General features: G+C 44.1%; 1 protein-coding gene and 1 long non-coding RNA gene across 3 annotated transcripts; one reads left to right on the top strand and one right to left on the bottom strand.

Annotated features, from left to right (window-relative positions):
* The first annotated feature begins 999 nt into the window (after nt 1-999).
* On the top strand, nt 1,000-17,580 carry LOC149329552 (uncharacterized). The gene is made up of 3 exons (XM_089559269.1): nt 1,000-1,307; nt 16,516-16,650; nt 17,320-17,580. Exons 1-3 carry the CDS (start codon nt 1,020-1,022, stop codon nt 17,578-17,580), a joined length of 684 nt encoding a protein of 227 aa, XP_089415395.1. The 5' UTR covers nt 1,000-1,019.
* LOC149329553 (uncharacterized) lies at nt 4,824-11,191 on the bottom strand. 2 transcript variants are annotated; one of them, XR_016285578.1, is made up of 3 exons: nt 10,854-11,191; nt 9,867-10,070; nt 4,824-5,806 (listed from the first exon to the last, which is right to left on the bottom strand). It is a non-coding gene; the product is annotated as an uncharacterized LOC149329553 (long non-coding RNA). The 2 variants fall into 2 exon arrangements; XR_016285577.1 differs by having other exon boundaries at nt 9,867-10,047; nt 10,854-11,182.
* Nucleotides 17,581-23,406: the final 5,826 nt, after the last annotated feature.

Genomic DNA, 23,406 nt, shown 5'->3' with positions numbered 1-23,406 from the left:
CTTGCGTGGTGCTCGTCTTATTCTTGGTGAAATGATCAGGAGATGGCGCCTTGACCCCACCATGTGTAGACGAAGACACTGTCTGTAAATTGGCTGCAGATGCTCTTGCGCCATAAAACCATCATCATCGTCGTTAAAATAAGCCAAAAAACACCAAGTAAGTAATTACAGTGCCAGGTGTGTGAAAGCTGACGTAGGTCATTTGAAGACTTTGCATGTGCCCAAGACATTATAACGTGTCGGTGACAACGTACACAAATTTATCACCTGAAATATTTTGTTATCCACACTGATAGAATTCTGTGTCGCAGCTTGCACCGCACAAATTTGATTTTGACATCAATTTCACACGGTACGGACTAGATGTGTGCAAATCTTTTATTTTTCTTAAATACACCGGAATGCCAGAAGGATTTATTGCTCTTAATATCCTGATCTAAGACTGTCGGTTTTTAAGTCGTGCCTTGGTGGCGAACACTGTAGCAATCCGATCATACCACTACTCTTTCAACATATGTATATTGGGACAGTTCTGAACGGAAAGTTTGTCCTTTCGCTGGCATCGAAATTCCTGCATGGACGAGATGCAAACCGCGAAAATCAAACCCGCGCACCTCGGCGGCAAAGTTGCAACCACGAAATATTACTATTCAGTGTTACAACGCGATGGCCATCAGCGCCAGCTGCAATACACATCGAGCATCTTCATGTTGTAATATGTTGCAAAATTTTATTTCCGAAATATGTCAGGAAACAGAAATTTGTTACTCGATTGATCCCTTCCGAAAGAAAGCCGCCTGAGTAAAAGGTACGTATAAAGGATGTTGTGGATGCAGCTCGAGAGATAACGAACGCCAATCCGGCGCAGCAGGCGATACGTTCCGCAAGAGGCAGCGGATACCGCTCTGCTAGTTGCCCCAGCGACCGCCTACAAAACAAAATAGATAAGAGCCTCCACGGCGAGGGCGAAAAAATTGCAGTTTTTCAGGCGGCGGGGAAGCGAGCGCACGCGAAGAGTGATGCCTCCTGCCACTACCCAATATACGCTCGTCGGCTTCAGCCCGGACCTCGACTGGAGGCCTCTGAGTTTCGTGAAGACCATTCCGGCGAACAGGGTGTGCAGTGCTTGCGGACTGGTGCGCAAGAGGACCGCGTTGCTGCCCTGCGTGCACGTGCTGTGCGACTCGTGCTACGAGCAGTGCGCCCAGGAAGAGATGCACGTCTGTCCGCTCGATGGCTACGAGTGGCACGACGAAGAGGACGTCGACTGGAGGGACTTTCCTCTAGATGAGTTGCAGAGACGAGAGGTTAGTCACGGAACTTACGCCCTTCTATTTATCTTGTACTATCGTTCCCCGTTTCTATTTGGCATGAAAAAAGTATCATAATGTTTGCAAAAGAAGTTGCAGTGCCACACGCAAGACAAGAAGTGGGCAGACGGAACCAGTCGCTCTGATTGCTTACCGAAAAGCTTACCGAAAGTTTCACTCCATTTTTGTACAGCGCAGTATTCCGGTGTGCCTTGGTAGCGCGTTCTTTCGTCTGTTATTTTCTTCTCCGGTGTGCTCCGCTTTGAATTCCCGAGAGTACTTGCCTTAACTCCCGATGTCCACGTCAAAATGTATCCATGCAATGAATAGAAACCAGCCCCCGACCGGAGAGTTTGCGGGATCATTCAAACGAGGCCACCGCGGAACGATTTATGTGTATCCTAACATTAACACGGCCCGCACCAAGACACCGTATGGAAATCTTTACCACGCAAAATGTGTTCCGTGATCTTTAATTCGGGATCGTCACTCCAGAAGTTAACCTTTGTTTTTCATTTTCACGCAAGCCAATCAAGTTATTTGCCTTATTTGCCAATTTCGCTTTCGTTTTATTCTTTCTGCAAGCTCTCCGTTTTTCGTTCACTGCGTTGCTCTTTTCTTTTCTTTGATGTTTGCGGGGAATACGTGTTGCGGACAAAAAATACTGCCACATCATGCAGTAAGCGAGCAGCGATAACCACTCGCAGTCGCGTGTGCTTTCGCTGTCCGATGACGACGGCACCAATGGTGACGGGGGTTATGGGTGCATGTGGGAAGAGCCGGGCAGAGGAGACTATTTGAAGCAGCAGCTTTCACCGCTTCGCCTAATCTCGCTGATTTCGCCGCTGTGTGCGGCGATGAGGCGGTGTTGAACTGGCTTTTCGACAGTGCCCGATACAGTTAAAAATGGCTGGTTAACTTGCATGGCGCTGTGGAAATGGTTGAATGAATGCTGCTCTCATTTGCTGATTATTTTGTACGCTGAATAGATAGGATATACTATGGAAGCCGTACTACAGAGCCGCAGAGATTACTCGGACGTCTCGAAGCTTTGAAGGAAAGGACACGTCATCATCATCATCATCAGCCTGAATACACCCACTGGAGGGCAAATGGCTCTCCCATGTCTCTCCGATTAACCCTGTCCTTTGCCAATGGCGGCCATAGTATCACCGCCAACTTATTAATCTCATTAGCCCACCTAACTGTTACGTTTGCCTTCTCTTGGAATCCACTCCGTTACCCTTAAGGTCCCTTAAGGTTATCTTGCCATCGCATCACATGCCCTGCCCAAGCCCGTTTCTTCCTCTTGATTTCAACTAGGATATGATTAACCCGCGTTTGTTCCTTCACCCACTCCGCCCTCTTCCGATATCTTAACGTCACGTCACAGGGACAGGTATTTCTGCAATATTTAAGGCACTGTAAGGTATGGACCGAGTTTCGCCGAACACGCTCGCAATCTTTCTGGTTCTGCGAGTTTGTGAGTGATCAAAAGTGTGTGAAAAAAAAGTATTTAGCAGTTAAAGGTGATCATTGTGCGTAATATTTTTCCTTACATCGCGCTAAAAGACAAAAATAAAAGCTATGGTTATGAGCCTTCTTATCCGCGAAGGTCCGAGAGGTACCCAAGCAGCGCAGGTAATTGACCCAATATTAGAAATGTATTGAAAAAGGGTTCGGTCCTACAGTAAACCAGAACGAAACCATCCATTTCCAATATTGCCCTTACAAAAATTTTTAGTAACATTCTTTAGAAAGTCTTTCGACAATTGTTAATAGAACCTATCAACATTGAATAGAAAGTCTTTTAAACGCCTTTGTACATTGTAGTAACAACCTATCAACCGTCTTCCGACAATTGGCCACCGATATCCAAAAGACTCAAGTACATAGAAAGTCTTTATACTTCCTATCATCCCCTTATCGAGTTTGTATACACTTCCTACTGACCCCTTACCGACAATGTCTACCAACACCCTATTAACGGTCTTCCGACAATTGGCCACCGTTATCCAAAAGACTCAAGTACATAGAAAGTCTTTATACTTCCTATCATCCCCTTATCGAGTTTGTATACACTTCCTACTGACCCCTTACCGACAATGTCTACCAACACCCTATTGACGGTCTTCCGACAATTGGCCACCGTTATCCAAAAGACTGAAGTACATAGAAAGTCTTTACACTTCTTATCAACCACATACCGACAATGTCTACCAACGCCCTATCAACGGTCTTCCGACAATTGGCCACCGTTATTCAAAAGACTCAAGTACGAAGAAAGTATAATTCCTACATCAACTTTTGGAAAAGTGTATGTTAACTACACAGTACAACACTTTTACCAACATAGTTTTATCACTTCAAAATCATTTTGTGAACACTATCCTGGAGTGCTTAAAGAATAATAGAAGCAAAATGCAAATTATTACATTTATTGTGCACAAGTGTACATACGCGCTACAACACATGCATGATGCATCAAAATATTTTATGGAGAACAATAGAGGAACAGAATATTGCCTTCGGCACGCTTCCCCTCAGTTCCCTCTGAGTAACAATGACTGACACACAGCAATTGAAAAACATAACAGGTTTTAATTCACGATGTTTCGGCTGGAGGACCAGCCTTTTTCGAGTATAGTATAGCATTCGAAACAAAAGCTGTGCGCTTCAAATGCTGTAGTACACTTGAAAACGACTGGCCCTCCAACCAAAACATCGTCAATTAAATCCCGTTAGGTTTTTCTTACATATATACGAGGTGTTTCAGGGAAGACTAAGTAATTTTCAAAAAACAGGTATTTTGAGATGAATATATGGCTTTTTCAGCATAGTATTACCAGTGTTGGCAGGCACCAGAAAACTTGTGAAGAGTCTTACGTAATAAGCTGGTTAGCTAATTTTTATTAATGAACCTTTTCACTATCAGAAACTTTGTTAAAACATTAAGTTGGGCTAGTTGGTAACGGCTTGAAGGAATCATACTCTTAGCGGTAAGAACACACACAACACCAAGACACACACACACAGGACACCCGCTAGACTTCAACTATCTTTACTGGACACTTGTACGACATAAATATGTATCACTGAGCACACGCAGGTGCCTCGTCATCGGCATCAGGTCTAACTACGCCCTCCCCTCTCCTCCAAGGCATACGGTTGCGCCGATAAACAATCCCTTTTTCTGCCAATGCCAGGGAGGGAGTGCTTACACACGTCACCCGCCTCTTGAATACGAAAGGCCTGGGAGCCGAGAAAAAAGAAAGAAAAATTATCGAAGTCTTTCGTATTCAAGAGGCGGGTGACATGTGTAAGCACTCCCTCCCTGGTGTTGGCAGAAAAAGAGATTGTTTATCGGCGCAACCGTATGCCTTGCAGGAGAGGGCAGGGCATAGTTAGACCTGTTGCGGATGACGAGGCACCTGCGTGTGCTCAGTGATACATATTTATGTTGTACAAGTGTCCAGTAAAGATAGTTAAGTCTAGCGGGTGTCCTGTGTGTGTGTGTGTGTCTTGGTGTTGTGTGTGTTTCTTACTGCTAAGAATATGATTCCTTCACTATCAGAGTTAGGCGTCTAGTTGCCATTAGAGGTTTGTAGCAGTTACATGCACTGGAGGGGTTTCTTTCCCTGTGTGCTTTCAAAAGCGCATGTATTTTCGCACGATGCAGCCAAATTTTGTCGAGCCACAGCAGCGAAAGTAATCATGTTTTGTACATTCCAGAAACTGATATGGCTACTACGAACAACTGGCTAAAAGTCTCTAACTGCAACCAGTTGCAAACCTGTGTTAGTTAAAAAGTTAATTATCAGAAATTAGTTAACCAGCTTACTAAATACACCTCACCGGCTTTCTGGTGTCTGCTAACACTGGTAATATTATGCAGCAAAAGCCATATTTTTGAAAACTACTTATTCTTCCCTGAAACACCTGGTGCATATAAATACTGCTCACTTTCCTGTACAACACAGAAACGAAATAATTTCTTCTGTAACATGAAAGTTCCATGAGCCACATAACAAACCCGTGGAAAAAAACTGCATGCATACACACACATCTCTCCAAAACAGCTAAAAAATCCCACACAGTGAAACAATGCTTACACTGTCTTAAGACCAACATTAAAGGCTGCAAACACTAGCGAATTAAAAGTCAAACAAATGCCAAACATATGCTAAATGTCCCCATGGATGTAGATATTAAGCTATGAGCTGATTTTAATAAAAATGCATCAGCACAGAAATGCTTAAGAGACTTTGTTGGTGCACTATCCTGACACTTGTCCTCAATATCAGGCAGCCTGCTTGTTGTTCATCATCATCATCAGCCTGACTATGCCCACTGCAGGGCAAAAGCCTCTCCCATGCCTCTCCAATTAACCCTGTCGTTACTTGTCTGCATCACCAGTGGAAGAGGTAGCGTCCTAGTGATGAGACGTGTGCACGAACAGGTAGCCTTCTCCATGGCAGAATGCAGCAGCAAGAGAACTGCACAAGAAAACATTCAAAGTATACAGTTATAGTAACTTCTAATAGAATCAAACACGGAGCAGCAACAATCAGTTAAATGTGCACTAAAATGCAGCACTCCGAGTGAGTTTGATAAAGCTGCTGAGTAATAGCATAAGCAGCAGTCACAAGACTAGAACTAAATGTAATGCGTCCTTGAACAAGAAAAAGCTATAACATGCTGTTGTGTTCAATTCTGCCCCCACATTCGAAGACTGAATGATATTCACAGGAACTGACATTAACGTGTTACACCTAATTAGGCAGGCTCGAGACAAGGCGGTAGGTGACTATAGGTTCTAGGAACAGTAGGGAAGAGTTATTAGTAGAGTTCGCAGATAGAAATAGTTTACGGATTATGAATACCTTCTTCCGCAAACGAGCAAACAGGAAGTGGACGTGGAAGAGCCCCAATGGTGAGACTAAACATGAAATAGACTTCATACTGTGTGCACACCCTGGCATCGTAGAGGATGTGGAGGTCCTCGGTAAGGTCCGTTGTAGCGACCACAGAATGGTAAGGTCTCGTGTTAGCTTAGATTTGAAGAGGGAACGGAGGAAACTGGTGAAGCGAAAGGCTATTAACGAGTTAGCATTAAGAGGGAAGGTAGAGGAATTCAGACTGTCGCTGCAAAACAGATTTTCCGCTTTAACTGAAGAAGATGACCGCAGTGTTGAAACAATGAATGATAATCTTACAGCTATCGTTACAGAGTGCGCCGCAGAAGTAGGTGGTAGGATGGTTCGACAGGATACCAGCAAGCTATCTCAGGAGACTAAAGATCTGATTAAGAAACGCCAAAGCATGAGGACTTCTAACTCCACAGACAGGATAGAACTAGCAGATCTATCGAAGTTAATAAATAAGCGCAAGGTAGCCGACATAAGAAAGTTTAACGTGGAGAAAATCGAGCATGCTCTAAGGAACGGAGGTAGCCTAAAATCAGTGAGGAGAAAACTGGGCATAGGTACAAACCAGATGTATGCGCTAAAAGACAAACAGGGCAATGTCATCAGCAATATGGATAAGATAGTTGAATTAGCCGAAGAATTCTACACAAATCTATACAGTAGCGAATGTAATCATCAAGTTACTGAGGGAGGCAGTCGAGCACAGCAATGGGACATCCTGCCAGTAACGAAGGAGGAAGTAAAGAAAGCCTTAGGAGCAATGCAAAGAGGGAAAGCAGCTGGTGAGGATCAGGTAACAGCAGATTTGTTGAAGTATGGAGGAGAGATTGTGCTACAAAAACTAGCCACCCTGTATACGCAGTGCCTTGTGACCTCGAGAGTACCAGAAGCTTGGAAGAACGCTAACATTATCTTAATTCATAAGAAAGGAGACGTCAAGGACTTGAAGAATTACAGACCAATCAGCTTATTGTCCGTTGCCTACAAGGTATTTACTAAGGTAATCGCTAATAGAGTCAGGAAAACCTTGGACTTTAGTCAACCAAATGATCAGGCAGGCTTTCGTAAAGGATACTCGACAATAGACCACATTCACACTACCAATCAGGTGATAGAAAAATGCGCGGAATATAACCAACCCCTATATATAGCCTTCATTGATTACGAGAAAGCATTTGACTCAGTGGAAACCTCAGCTGTCATGCAGGCATTGCGGAATCAGGGTGTGGAAGAGTGTTATGTGAAAATATTGGAAGATATTTATAACGATTGCACAGCTACTATAGTTCTCCATAAAGTCAGCAATAAAATTTCAATACGGAAAGGTGTCAGGCAGGGAGACATGATCTCGCCAATGCTCTTCAATGCCTGCTTACAGGAGGTATTCCGGGGACTGGAATGGGAACAGTTAGGGATAAGAGTTAATGGAGAATACCTGAGTAATTTGCGATTCGCTGATGACATTGCCTTGCTAAGCCACTCAGGACAAGAACTGCAAAGCATGATCAACCAGTTAGACAGGCAGAGCAGAACGGTGGGGCTAAGAATTAACATGCAGAAAACCAAAGTAATGTTCAACAGCCTAGCAAGGGAACAGCAGTTCGCAATTGGTAGCGAGGTGCTGGAAGTAGTAAGAGAATATGTCTACTTAGGGCAGGTAGTGACCGCAGATCCGGATCATGAGAGGGAAATAACTAGAAGAATAAGAATGGGGTGGAGCGCATATAGCAGATTCTCTCAGATCATGATTGGTAGCTTACCAATATCCCTGAAGAGAAAAGTATACAACAGCTGTATCCTACCGGTACTCACCTATGGGGCAGAAACGTGAAGGCTAACAAAGAGGGTTCAGCTTAAGTTAAGAACAACGCAGCGAGCTATGGCAAGGAAAATGATAGGTGTAACGTTAAGAGATCGGAAGAGGGCGGAGTGGGTGAGGGAACAAACGCGGGTTAATGACATCTTAGTTGAAATCAAGAAGAAGAAATGGGCTTGGGCAGGGCATGTAATGTGAAGGCAAGATAACCGCTGGTCCTTAAGGGTAACGGAGTGGATTCCAAGAGAAAGCAAACGCAGCAGGGGACGGCAGAAAGTTAGGTGGTCGGATGAGATTAAGAAGTTTGCGGGGATACAGTGGCGGCAAGTGACAAAGGACAGGGTTAATTGGAGAGACATGGGAGAGGCCTTTGCCCTGCAGTGGGTGTAGTCAGGCTGATGATGATGATGACCAAATTAGGATACCACGAAGAGATATTTAGCCATTCCAGTCATATGAAGATAACATGCAGGCCATAAAATATAAAAATTATTTTGTGTTTCTGATTTGTCTGCACAAAAATTCAGGCAGCTTTTGTTTTCAAAAGTGATGGCACAAAGACATTGCAATATAATGCACATGTTGCTGTAGATAATGTATCATTTGGAGCTATACCAGGTGTTAGGGGAAAATGTATGAACAAAGAGTACAAAGGTGAGCAAGTTCGTCAGGGCAAGAGTGGCACACTCTAAAGCAAATGAATCAAAATATTAAGGCACACACTGCGTCAGATACAATACTTGTAAGTAAAGCTGCATAGAACTACAAGCGATAAAAGCCTCAGAAACGTGCCCCTAAGAGAGCAGCTGGACTGGTAGTTTTTTATTTGTCCCGCAGCACATCCCTCTAGTGCTGAGGCCTGCTCATATCTGTTTAAGTTAAGAATACAAGGGAAACAAGCAAACAAGTGTTCCAAAGAAGATAAAAATGTGCACTTAGGTTGTTCTTTACGAAATTACCTGTCACTAATTGCAGCAATAAATACCTCGAGAAAGAAAATAAGTTATTTACACAGCTTATTACAAACCTTGATGGCACGGGAGAAAGGCAACATCAAATGCATCGGTTCAAGTAAAGCCAGGGGTCTTGTTAAGGTCACAGCAATATTTGTTGACTTAGGCTCGGCTAGTGTAATGCAATCAGTAACTGAACGTCGGCATGAATAAAAAAAACAATGCACCAATACTCAATTCCAAATGCATTTCAACTGTACAGTGCAGTCAGTTGTGACAAAGGGAGTGTGAAAGAAAACCTCAGCAATGCTCATGACATCGAATAAGCACCTTGCTTCTGTACAGCTAAAATATAAGCTTTGCAGGGTTTCATGTAATGCAAGGATAACCTGGTAAGGTATCAATTATTGATGCTAGCAACAAATATGCTTCTAAAGCAGAGTGCTCCACTTGAACGCCAATATTCAATTATGCATTGCCCGTTAGGCCATGCCTATCACATCACTGGTTCACTTCAAACATGCCATACCTTGTAAGAGGTAGGTACTGCTGAAGTAAACCTATAAAATTTATTTGCTGCTTTTAGACTGCTGTATAAAGGTCATGAAGCAGATAATTGTTTTAATTTGGTCTATACAGTGGTCAAGATTTCCAAGCACGAGAGGCATGAGGGAAAAAACTAGAAAGCATTTCACACTATAACACAATGCACTTGACTAGGGGAGTGCTTTCATGACGCCCGCAATATCTTTTCCCTTTCTCTTGGTCCTCTTTTAAAAGAAAAAAAAAACGTAAGAGAGAGGGAGCCTGGACCAGAAGATTTTTGGCAGGCTAAAAAAGACAAGGAAAATATACCCACTTGTCTACCTATCCTTTTACAAGTGGCACATGCTTGATATCCAGTGTCAATGGCTGATAGGCTGAACCAGCAGGTTTTGATGTCATTTGCCTCTGGTTGAGGTAGCATTGGCTCGATGACAGATGAAAGCTGGTGCAAAAGTAGCGTGATGATACCGGTGGAGCAGCTGTACAGGGCTTGACTGCGGGTGCATTTGAAGAAAGGCTGCATTAGAGCCATGCTTTCATAAACATCACAGAAGCCACATCCCATTAAAACCTCTAGCTGTTCAGTCCAATGTGTTCATGAGTGGAGGCTAATTATTAATTACCTATGCCTCCAATAGTTAGCAAAAAAATTGTTTACAAAGCTTCTCATACTTTTCTTAAAGCTATTATTCGCGAATCACGTTATACTTTTATCGCTTCAGACTGAAAATGGGGGAATGACATAAATGTAGTGAACGTAAAAAAATAAAATGACAACAAACCTTCCATTGTGCGATTACCTCAGCTGCACTGCAATGGAATGGTTCTGCTATTTTTAATCGTCGTTTCGTTGACCAGAACTATCAAGAAACACAGCACTTGATGTGACTGCGACGTAGAACGGGCAATGCTCCTTATCCAGTAAACACTCAGTCAGCAGAATCAAAAGACGCACGCCGCTACAAGCACTTTTCGTTCTTATGGTCTCCTTTTCACGCGCTGCTCCTGTTCAGTCGGAATAACGAATCAAGCAGCACCCCATAGTTCTCGGCGTGCAACCAAATTCTATCACATAACTCCTGCGCCGAGGAGCTGACGCAAACAGCGTGAGGCGGCGGGTTAAAAGTTGCATAGTTGGCAAGCGAGCGTGTCAGAACACCTTCTCTCTGCAAACGATCGCGTGGTGCCCGCATTTTGCACCTCACTGCGAACAAGACGTGAAGACCAACCCAAATGCATTCGCAGCCCTCAATCATACCCCCGACACATCGCAGAAGTCATTTTCCAGTTCTGTACTTACATTTGTCAACGTTCACGGCAAGCCGTTTCTTCTATCGGGCATCGGGCGTCGGCCGCTCTCGGCGTGGTTGCGTGCAGTACGTCAGAGCAGTTTTTGAGCACTGCGTGCGCGTAAGAACGTCTTCCGCAGCACTGGAGCCATCTGTCACCTTCCGAGTTCAGTCACACTACCACAACACTAACGAGGCCGCACATTTAACACAAACAAACTGAAGAAACGCACCCACATCACAACCGTCGCACCCCGCCAACAAAGAGTCGTTTCAGCGTCCTAAAAAAGATAGTGTAGCGCGCGGCCAACATGAGACTCGCAATCCGCCGCCAGCGAACGAAAAGGTGGCGCTAATGTCGCCTAACTTTACACGCGTTAAAAAAAGAATTGATAAAGCCCTTTTTGCCACAAACTTGTTGCATTAAACGACAAAATATTTTGTTTCAATTACAAAGTCAGCAAATTGGAATGATTGCGGTGAAAAAATGCGACTACTCACAAGCATCTGTTTCTGGCGGCGCTGCGAACGAAAGCTTGGAAAACCGGGCAGCATGCCGGGCAGCTACAGGCGACGCATCTGGGGCCAGGAAAGCCGCAGCCGCTGCACGGCTGCACTGTCTGCCTAGTTCTAAGGCTATAACTCAGCTCCCCGTAACTGCGTCGCAGAATAAGGAATGATGATGATGTTGCCAAACGCTACTGGTTTCGGTTTTTATTTTCGCATATTGTGTGGCTTAGCGTACTCTACACAGCTTGGCTCATGCGATTTAGTGTACGTGTGTGTACCTAGGGAACACGAGCGTTCGCACGCCGCTCTAGCGTGACGCGCGAAACTTTCAAGGCTGCGCTGCAGCATCGCCTCTGTTTTGTGTGTGTTTATATCACGTCATTGGACACCTTGCACGCTCTTTGCTCGAGCGAGCCCCGCCGACAGCCGCGCTACCGTAGTCTTTTTTGTGTGCTTCCTTGATTGCTTTTTGCCTCTGCCTTATGCGGTCCTCGGCTCGGCCTCACGTCCGCTGATGGCAGTAAGAAAAGGCGAAGACTGAACACATGCTTTCGCGCGTCTACTCCGTATGACTACGTTAAAACCCAACACTTTATTCCAGGATTCCTTAGTCATTGCATTACGGGAAGATAGAAAATACAGCTGTCACCACGTTTTCCCTCGCCACAGCTTCGTACCGTGTTTGCGTTGAAGGAGATGCAAGTGAAGATGCGGAAGAGGCACTGCGCCTGTGTTTTAGCGGTGCTCAAAGTGGGGGCTGCTCTCACCCTAGCTTTTTCCATACTGGAAGCTCCTCTGTGGCTCAGTACTACCGAAAAATGTAACAAGTCAAGAATGAGGGCTTATAGTGCTCCAATTGCCGTGCACCTTCCTCATGCAAAGCCCTTGTTACCGCAGTTGAGTACAGCGGGCCGCTGTTACCTGTTTTGTTTCTCTATACTTCTCTTTATAGTATCGGCCGCCGAACATGAATAAAAATTAATATTGCCTTGCCTGAAATTTCGCATGTACAGTCGCTGAGGAACGAAGCAACTTGAGTTCTCGAAGCTGTAAGCCTGCACACGTTACACAGAATTTACTCAGAGCGCGAAGCGGTGCGGCCCTTTTCGCGCGGGGTTTTTCAGTCCCGTGCGATCAGCCATTGCTGGTCGCTCGAGGAGGAGGGTAGTGCGAGGGTTTAAATTGGGCGCTCCCACGTGGAGTGGCATAGTGTACCGGGCACTTTTGCATGGCGGGCAGTGTGCAGGGAAAGTGTGCTTGCGGTGCAGGTTCAGGAAGCTGGTGATATAATTTGGGCGCCATTTGGGCTAGCGAGAACGTGTCATTCAATGAGTGTGGAAACACATCGGTGCAATGCTAAACTTGAATTTTTTTGTAGCTCGCAACAATAATCCCTCTGAAACCTCAGAGCGAAACGCTCTTAATGCTAGTGTGTTTTAGCACCGTCGTACGGTACATCACTGTTCAACTGCACGTTAAAATATGACCTATAAAGAATTACAACAATATCAACACCAACGTGTTTCGAATTGGCAGAGTTGTTGTACAGCTCTGCTGAAATTCTTTGTTAGTTCTGAAATGTTAAATCTGTTTAATGACTGCCTGAGTACAGAATTTAAGGACGAATACGCAGCAGAAAGCATTGTTTTCGTGTGGAATGAGCCATCAGCGAAACTGATTCGCTGTAACGAAGTCATCATTGCGCTTATGTAACACAATATGTCACTAGCTCCTATTTTTTCTTAAAGTTCTTTTAATTTCCTTGAAGTGCAAGGCAATAATACTAGAGTATTCTATGAGTTCATTCACTTTGTACCAAAATTATTTCGTTTGCTGGTAACTTTTTTCGTAGACTTTATACAATCAAAAATTGTCACTAAATGTCTTCAATTCAAGGCACGTTTCTGAATTTCGAGATAAATGTTCTGTTATGAACTTTGCCCTTTTCCCCGCACTCGAAAATGCGAAAGCAGTAAATCTAGTATTGAGAAAATTTAACTGAAATTTCTAAAAATCCACAGCGTGCTCGGCTATGGGAATGTGATTGCAAATTTTTGTTTCGTCTTCAAGGTTAGTTAAGTTGCCGGTTTGAAGTTGTCGGCTACAGTACTTGATTATTTTTGGCTTTTATTTGTTTATTCGCATCACCAAAATGCTTTCTCGGTTCGTAGTATATTTCTATTGACAGCAGTATATAAGCAGTAAGAAAATTGTATGAACTTTCTATCAACAAATGTTGATAAAATATGCCCTAAGAAAATGTGACTGCAAATGTTTGTTTCGTGTTCAAGGTTGCTTTAGTTGCATTGACATGTTAGGCTAGAGTACTTAATTAATTTAGGCATTTATTCTCATTATAAAACGTTCTCTCGGTGTCTATAGTATGTTTCTACTGACAGCAGTACATAGAAAGCAGTAAGGAAATTGTATGAACTTCCTATCAACGAATGTTAATAGAATATGCTTGGCTAAGGGAATGTGAGTGTAATGTTTGTTTCGTGTTCAAGGTTGTTTTCATAGCTTTGAAGTGTTCGCCTACAGTACATGATTTGAGGCATCTATTCGCATGACCAAAAATGTTTTGTCACTTTCTAGAGTATTTCTGCTCACAGCAGTCCGTAAAGAACATAAAGTATTAAAATGGAATATATCTTCTGTTTTAAAACGTTTTCCCATATCCTGATTACATTCCAAACGCATTTGCTGCGAATAATGTTGGTCGCTTTTCGATATAGTGAAATTGTTGACTAGCTGCAACAGATTCCACCATGCAATCAGGTAAGATGTCGTCACGATTATGCGAACAAGATAGCGTTAATCACCTCGAACACTATGCAGTTTGTTCATTTACTTCTCTCAACGTGTCAAACTGCACCCAGCTTTTCTAGTAACTTTCTATTGACAGGAGTAAATACAAAGAAGTAACAGTCTACCAACATTGTATTGACAAAGGTACATAGAATGTAAAAATTATTTTCTAGTAACTTTCTATTGACAGGAGTACATACAAAGAAGTAACTTCTATCAACGTTGTATGAACAATTGTTGATAGAATGTAAAAGTTACTACAAGGTTACTAGAGTCAATAGAATGTTAATACAAATTCTAAAGAAAGTTGATATCCACTTTTGTAAGGGTGGGCCGATTGATTATGCTGTTGGGTATAGTATTATGCTGTGCCTCAATTGACAGCCACAGCCCGCTACTCTGAACGTTTGTAATGCTAGATGAGGTAAAAGAAACCATGGACAACAAGCCCTGTCAGTCAGGTGCGCTGACGAATAGAGGGTAAAAAAGGCCCCATTTCTGCTTTTTCGCGACGAAAAGACCCCTCTGTTTTCATCTTTCTGCTGTAGTGGTCCACCGCAATGCGGTACTGTATGCAGTAGAGTGCACCTTTTTCGTAAGAAATCAAAGCGACTGGGGTAAGCGTGTTGCCGCTATTGTCGGAAGCACGTTTTTGAATCATATCACAGTTGTCTTTCAAGAGGAACTGCCATTGCAGCTGAATTATTTCTCTAACAGTGGGAATGGTTTCGGTCCCAATCGAAGGCACATAAACAAAACGGATTAAGCCAGGATATTTTTGCCCTACGGGTTGACAACACACATCTGTCGCAGGGTTGCTCAAATAGTTTGAATTCATTAATGCTTCAAAAGATGTAAATCTTTTCTTTTCCCTTTTCGTGTATCGTATCCCGTGATCAACACATAATACATTTAGGAGGTAATGTGATTGTCGAAGTTTACTTCTCAGAACCCTACCATAGAAACCCTTTGTTTTCTACTCGTCATAATGAATTGACGTCTGGTGATCAAGTGCGGTTGTAGGTTTACATGAAATAAAAGGCAATCAGGCATTCCGTCATGCGGTAGGAATCTTGTCGTTGCGTTTCTCTGACTGATGTTCCAAGAGGCGTAGGTGTTTTCTTAAGCTGTCTTCTTGGTCTACCACCTTTTCAACACTTTCTACCCGGCTTACCTGGACAGCACGGTATCTCATGATCCTACCTGTGCGACCATATATACAGCGCGCACATACAAGGCTGGGCCCATGCTATGAATTGGCGAACACCTAATTTCCTGTATCATATCTATGCCAGATTTACTAATCCTTCCAATTCCACCTCAAGAACAATATTCCTCCTCGCGCATATGTACCCACTATTAAACTATTTGCTCAATACCTGCTCTGTGTAGAATGTAGGCTTCAAATTGCATCGGTACTCTCCTGATGTTGAGGTCTTTTTGAGCCTGCATTTCTATCCAGGTTAAGCGGCGGGCTCCCACAGAAGAATAGGCTTTATCTTCGCGATAAGCTTCGTTTCTTACCTGTAACTTTTTGTTTCCTGCCGAGAGCAGGCGGACCACATGGATATCCTGTACTAGGACTCACGCTGCTGTGTATGCACGGTGCGCAATGTGTCATCATCAAACTAGTCTGTGCTTATAAATACGTGGGTGATATTGTTACGCAGGTCGATGTTCTATTGTAATTCAGGTCCCTCTGTGGACAGACGGACGAAATTACCGCAGGTTAATCGTTGCTGCCCGTTGCATTGGAGTACTGCAGGAAATGCGGCGAGGCATTTGCATGTGCAGTAAGGTAGATTTTAATGGCGCTAATTCTCCGCGGGCTCCCATGGAGGCGAGTGTATTATTGGAGGAAATCGTCCTAGTCCAAAATTCTTTTCTCTTCTTATTCGAAGCTCACAAAGATATCGTAAAAAGCCAAGCCTTCTCTGAACGCTGCCATATATGCAGCATGCGCGCAAATAGAAATAGATGGTGTCTACTGTTGTTCGCTACTGCTATTTACTGCTATGTACGTCAGTCGCCAGGCAGAAGGAGCTAAATCAGAGCGCATAGGGAGGACTAAAATCGTGATATAGGGGACAGGAGTGTGTAAATATAAAACTATAATTTAGTTCATGAATTACGCTACTAGGAGTCGGTGTGAGTGGACGCGTAGAAGTGAAAGCGCAACCGTGTCTTTGCCATTCCTGTGTTGCAGCTATAAAATTGTAGATTTTGAAGAGCAAAGCTGCAAGATCCTGCTGCCCCTGGGCCCAACCAAAAGCTGACGTGAAATAACAAATGAAGAAATCAATAGTTGGAGACGTGATAGTGATTTCAACGAAAATACTCTTGTTCGCCTTGCAGGTCAAGTGCTGGAATGCAGAACAAGGTTGCCAGCATGTGACAACTGCTTCCATGATCGCCCACCATTTCCAGCGGGAATGTGTGCACCATTGTATTCGCTGCCCGAAGTGTTCGAACAGCGTCCTCTGCAGCGAAGTGTGCGTGCACCTCAGATCGGGAACTTGTGGCTCGTTGACTGACGCCTCTTTGGAATCCCAAAGAAAGTGCGACCACGAGGATGGAAATGCGTTCTTTGCTACTTTCAGCCAAGCATTGCAAAAGGAGGCGGATGAAATGAAGGGCTATCTCGAAAGAATCACTGCTGATAATAGCACGCACGATGACAGGTTTAATGAAATTTCTCATGATATCAACGCATTCAAAGAAGCCTTAAGACAAGAAATCCTAGCGTCGAACGCGGAAATTAAAGAATATCTGACGACACGCAGCGACACCGTGAACAATATTTCCGCAGGGGTAAACCGACTAGAGAGAGCACTGACAGATCAGTTAGGTAATATGACAACGGAAACTGCAGGAATTATTTCTCAAATCACAGCTGCCCTGGAGCAAGCCACAACAGAAGGGAGGGAGAATGGTCAGAAGACGTTGGAGCGCATCACCAAAGTGCATATACTGGCTCAGCTGCAAGCAACGCGGTGTGAGTTTTTTGTACAGGGTGTGAAACCCCTCGAAGAGAAAGCGCTGAAGGAAGGCTTTGCTAGCTATTACAACGAGAGAGTGTACCTGGGTGGTTATTGCATGTCACCAGGCCTAGAATTCTGGAAAATTGACGACTCGGTTACTGTGCATATTTTATTACAGCTGCACGAAGGCGACCTGGACGACGTTGTTCTGTGGCCATTCGAACAAAGGATCAAGCTGAGCGTCGTGCACCCGAAGCGAGGCGCCGAACGGGAGGTCGAGGATAAAACAACACGTTCTCTGACGTATTACAAAAAGCCGGAGACTTCAAGCAACCTTGGTGTTTGTCTCCTGAAGACGTCGTTCGTCTTAGCGGATCTCCTGAATGACGGCTTTGTTGAGGACGACAAGCTTCGAGTCAAGTGGGAGCTCCTGCCTTGAGTTTCTCTTCTAAAGACACAGGAAGAAGGAAGTGGCGCATGTGCATGGTAGTAATAACTTTTCTTCGTGAGAATTTCTTGAGAATTGAAATTTGAAGGAAGCCTCGTGGGCAATGCAATGTTTTACCTTTTTTGTTCGAAATAAATTCGAAGTTTAACTGCAATTTACAAAGGTTTGGATTCGACGGCATTGCTGTTTTGCCCTACCAAACACTACTTTTAACATCTTATAATTTCCCTTGCCACGCTCGCAAATTTTGTTTGGAAATGCAAGCTTTCACATCTGCTCATACCCAGCTTCACATCGATAGCTGAATATGGCATATTTCCGGGAACAAAAAAGCCTCCGTGTTCGTAATATTTTCCACAAGAATAATGCAACGCTCATGTTAGAATAACCCCCACCCCCCACACACACACAATAACCCCGAATTCCCTCAAAAGCTTCACAACATTCTGAACGAACTTACAACAAAAGACCCTAATGCACACGTGCTCCTTTTTAGAGATTTTAACTATCCTGACATAGATTAGAATAATCCTTATCAGCCTGTTTTTAGACAGCATGAATAACAGGCGTTTGCGGATGTGTGCTTAAATTTTAATCTTACTCAATTAGTAACCCAGCGTGCACGCATCGCCGGAAATACCGCTAACATTATTGACCTTATACTATCTAGCGACCCCGAATGCCTCAACTCCATTACTTATCTCCGGGAAATTAGTGATCACAAAGTCATCCACACGTCTTTTACCTTCACTCCAACACTAAAAGAAACTTCCAGAAAAACAATCACCCTTTATGACAAAGGTAACTATGAGGCTGTAAACAGGGCGTTGGAAGCTTACTTCCCAACTTTTCAGCGCTCTTTCCAGGAAGAAACGATCCACGAAAATTGGTCAATGTTTATTCATAAAATGAACGAACTTACTAACAAATATATTCCCAAATGCAGCTTCCGCGCAATCAAACAGAAACCATGGATTACCAAGGCTCTAGGAAGATTGGAAAACAAAAAGAAAGCTTTGTTTCGCAGTGCCTAACAGACTGGAAATGACTGCGCATGGGAAAAATATTACACTGCCGAAAAGACATACCTGGTCGCAGTAAATAATGCTAAACGCTCATTTTATCATACTGACCTACCCAACATACTTAAGGGTAATCCGACTAAATTCTGGCAGCTTTTAAACCCGCCATCTATACGCACTACTACCCTCACTGATGATTTCGGGCGTGCTGTTTCCGACGTCGAGTGTGCTAACATATTTAATTCTGCTTTCGCATCTGTATTCACTCATGAACAGGAACCGCCCCCTCTCATGACAGCAAATGACTAAAGAAGTTTAATGCAAGCCGTTACTTTCTCTGAAGCCGGGATATCATGTCTTATAGATAAACTAAAACTGACATCATCTGCCGGCTTTGACGAAATCAACACCAAGGTACTAAAAAACGTTAACCACACGTCTGCCAAATTTTTATGCCTGCTGTTCTCACAGTCTCTTTCTACAGGTGTCATACCCCATGACTGGTAAGTGAGGAAGGTCGTTCCGGTCGACAAGTCGGGTAACAAAGATTCACCACTTAATTACCGACGCATATCACTCAACAGCATACCATGTAAACTCATGGAACACGTCATTTACTCTTTAACGATGCATTTTCTGGATTTAAATAATTTTTTTTCACTCATCGCAGCACGGATTTCGCAAAAGATACTTTTGTAAAAGTCAGCTAGCACTTTGCGTTGATGACTTGCATGCCAAGCTTGGTGCTAACCTCCAAACTGACGCAATTTTTCTAGACTTCGCTAAGGCATTTGACAAGGTAACTCATAACCGCTTATTTCTGAAACTCTCTCGCCTAAACATGCATCCCGACATACTAGCATGGATAAAAGAATTCTTAACTCTCCGCTTCCAATCAGTCATTGTCAATAACCAAATGTCTAACCTCCTACCAGTCTCCTCAGGCGTGCCCAAAAGGATCAGTCCTTGGGCCACTCTTGTTTCTAATTTATATTAACGACCTACCTGAGAAATTAGATTGCCATTTTCGGATGTTTGCTGACGATTGTGTTATTTACAGAACAGTACTAACACCTTCGGCCAACAATCCCTTCAAAATAATTGAACTCACGTGGAAGACTGGTGCAGTGAATGGCTAATGACACTTAACATAAGTAAATGCAAATATATGTCGTTCCATCGCCGCCGTTACCCTCTTCTGTTCCAATACAGCATATCTAACGTTCGTCTCGATCTTGTCGAATCATACAAATACCTTGGTGTTCATCTTTGTCAGGATCTTACATGGAATACGCATATTTCAAACATCGTATCATCCGCTAACAGAACACTAGAATTCTTAAAGCGTCACCTACGCTCTGCACCTCAGCATGTCAAGCTCCTCGCATACAAATCATTAGTCCGATCAAAATTGGAATACGCATCTCCCATCTGGTCTCAAAGGCAAGCATATCTCTGTAATTCAATTGAAGCAGTTCAAAACCGAGCAACTAGATTCATTCATTCATCGTATTCCTTTGATATCAGCATATCATCCCTCAAATCACAGTCCAGCCCACCTGCCCTTGCTCATCGCCGCTACGTTGCTAGTTTATGTTTCTTTCACAAGTTTTTTTACTCTGAGCTACGACAGGAACCCTACTTCTGCGCACCACCACCACGCATCTCCCTCTGCACCGGTCATCAGCGGCAAGTGTCACGACCTCGCGCCCGCACCACTACATTTTCTTCTTCATTCTTCCCCCGGGCTACGAACGACTGGAACGGCGTTCCCGAAGAACTTGCTGCTATCACATGCCAATCTTTGTTCCTGGAAAGAATCACGCGGGCACTTGCTGAGTGGAAATCTTATATTTATATAACTCAACTTATCAGTTACTTATTTTGTTTTTATTTTCTGTGTGCGCCACCCCTTATGTAATACCCTCTAACGAGGGTCTTTAAGGTAATAAAGTGAAGTGAAATGAAATGTGTTAACTGAAGGGAAAACTACCCTTGTGTCATGTCTACTCTCGTATAGGCCAAATCAAATCATTTTATACAAGTGCGCTTTGGACCTGCGGACAGCCAATACTCTCATCAAGTGAGGGCAAGGCCCCAGTCCGGTTACAAAAGCGGATATGGTGGAAAGAAAACTCCGCCAGCAGCATTCCCTTGGAAAGTCCTAAGTTCTGGCCGCCACTTAGCTTTCACACAATACACGGTGGTTGAAATGAGCTGTGTATGCGTAAGGTTTTGCGTGCCGCTGCTTCTGTATGGCCCCGTGTTGGCTCAGTGGATATAGCACTCTGCAGCTGACCCGAAAGACGCGGATTTGATCCCGCCCGCAGCGGTTGAATTTGGATGGAGATGAAATTCTAGACGGCCATGTATTATGGGATCTCAGTGTTCGTTAAAGAATCACAGGTGGTCGAAATTTTCGGTGTCTTTCAGGGAACTACGGCGTCCCTCATGGCCTGAGTCACTTTGGGACGATAAACCCCGACAAACCAAATCACATTTTGCAAAGGAGCCGTGGTCAAATTGTGAGCAAATGCCTTAGGAAGACGAGTGCGGACCTCCACGGTGCAAGCATAGAGGTATTTAGTTAAATTCTAAAGAAAACGAGGCTTCTTTCACTCAGTGACTGTTCTTTAGTATAATTTTAGCCTGCCTTAACCATGGGACAGGAGCCGTGTAAAAATTTGCATTGCCGCAAGTCGAGTTTCATACCCAATAAAAATGCGTCAGGTACTGGGAAAGCTGGTGTAGCGCCCTTTCCCTTGAAATCACGTCGAAGTTTCTGAATATTGTCTGGGAATTACTTCGGAAACTATTCAACCGGTGTGACGTTGCAGATGTTTGATGTTTTGTGGCAAACCTCATCAGTGAAACACAGGTATTGTCTTCCGCTGTCTCGTCGCACACGTTCATCAAAATGGATCTTCTTTGTGTCGGGCGGTGTGCGCTGTCCAGGTGTTGTGCTTATCACTGCAATGTCGCAGCTTTTCGCATGATCGCGGCCGAGAGCTTCCATTGCTCCGCCTATGTACTGTCAGCAGCAAAAGTTTGCGGAATCTCCAGCGCGTGGCGGAGCGGCGCAAAAGTGCATTACAGCGCCATCTGCTGCCTCCAAGAATGTTGTCAAGGCTTGCGGAAATTGCGTCTGAAGCACGCTTTGTGCATGCCTGTTCTTTTCTTCGCTATCAAGCATGCCTTGACGCTTGCTTCCCCGTGAGGCGCTTATCTGACTCAAGGGGGCCGCTGAGGCGCTGTGTGACGTTCGCAGCCAGTCCTGCTTATGCTCGCTCGAGCGATGGGAGCACTTTACACCATCGCAGCAGCCGAAAGAGACGCGCAATGATGGTGACACAGTGATTCATTGCCAACGGCGAGTGGCAAAAGCGGATCCCGGCGAAGACGCAATGAGACATGCTTGGTTTGGTTTGGTTTATGGGGTTTAACGTCCCAAAGCGACTAAGGCTATGAGAGACGCCGTAGTGGAGGGCTCCGGAAATTACGACCACCCGGGGTTCCTTAACGTGCACTGACATGGCACAGTACACGGGCCTCTAGAATTTCGCCTGCATCGAAATTCAACCGCCGTGGCCGGGATCGAACCCGTCTCTTTCGGGTCAGCAGCCGAGAGCTATAACCACTGAGCCACTGGCGGCGGTCAATGTGAGAATGAAATGTTGATCCTGTGTCCCATGCTCAGGGGAGCGGACGCGTCTATGAATGCGGCAGAGGCATCCACGCAAAGAAGGCGAGCTTTAATATTACCATCAGCATCATTACAATCATCCTGACAACGCCCACTGCAGGGCAAAAGCCTCTTCCATGTCACATGGCCTATTATCGAGTACGCTTTACGCAAGCCTGCCTGACAATTTGGTTTATTTAATTAAGTCCAAGGTTGTCTGGATTCTTTTTGCGGTTACCATAGGAAGTACCTTGTAGGCAACGTACAGTAAGCTGATAGGTCTAATTTTTCGAGTCCTTGACGTCTCGTTTCTTATGAATTATGATAATGTTTGCGTTCTTCCTAGCTTCTGGTGCTCGAGGTGGTAATGCATTGTTGTGTATAGGGTGGCTAGCTTTTCAAACACAATCTCCGCTGGTTCCTTCTAGAGATCTCCTGCTGCTGATCCTGACCGCCTACTTTCCCTCTTTATATTGCTTCTAAGCCTTTCTTTACTTACTCGTTTGTTATCGGGGGTGTCCCATTACTGTGCACTAATGCCTGTCTCACGGATGTTCTGTTACATTGGATACTGAATAGAATTTTGTGGAAGACTTCGGCTGCTTTACTTTAGCTATCTTATCCATATTTCCAATGACATTGCCCTCTTTGTCTCTTTGCACATACATCTGGTTTTGACCTATGTCTAGTTCACTCTTCACTGCTTTTACGCTACCTCCGTTCTCCATAGCATGCTCGATTTTCTTCATATTAAACTTCCTTATGTCTGCTACCTTGCATTGTTTATTAATTTTGATACATATACCAGTCACACCACTCATACATATACCAGTCACCATCGTCAAACCTATCATTTTTAATTCCATAGCTCGCTGCGTTGTTCTGAACTTAAGCTGAACCCTCTTTGTTAGCCTCCACGTTTCTCCCCGTGGGTGAGTAACGCTATGTTACAGCTGCTGTGTACTTTTCTGTTGAGTCCTATTGGTAAACCGCCATTCATGATCTGAGAGAACCTGCGGTAAACGCGCCACCAAATTCTTATTCTTCTAGTTATTTCCCCCCTCATGATCCAGATCAGCTGTCACTACGTGCCCTAAAGAGACATATTATATT

This window comes from Amblyomma mixtum, chromosome 9 (assembly GCF_055824585.1).
Source record: "Amblyomma mixtum isolate Tamu chromosome 9, ASM5582458v1, whole genome shotgun sequence".
NCBI classification, from domain to species: domain Eukaryota; kingdom Metazoa; phylum Arthropoda; class Arachnida; order Ixodida; family Ixodidae; genus Amblyomma; species Amblyomma mixtum.
The sequence above is the reverse complement of the archived record's forward strand: the minus strand, read 5'-3'. Positions and strand labels throughout refer to the sequence as shown.

Coding starts and splice junctions, on each gene's coding strand:
- LOC149329552 (XM_089559269.1), top strand. CDS start 1,020: ATGCCTCCTGCCACTACCCAATATACGCTCGTCGGCTTCAGCCCGGAC. Junction 1,308..16,515: donor ATGAGTTGCAGAGACGAGAG/GTTAGTCACGGA, acceptor TTCGCCTTGCAG/GTCAAGTGCTGGAATGCAGA. Junction 16,651..17,319: donor ACAGCGTCCTCTGCAGCGAA/GTGTGCGTGCAC, acceptor ATTTTATTACAG/CTGCACGAAGGCGACCTGGA.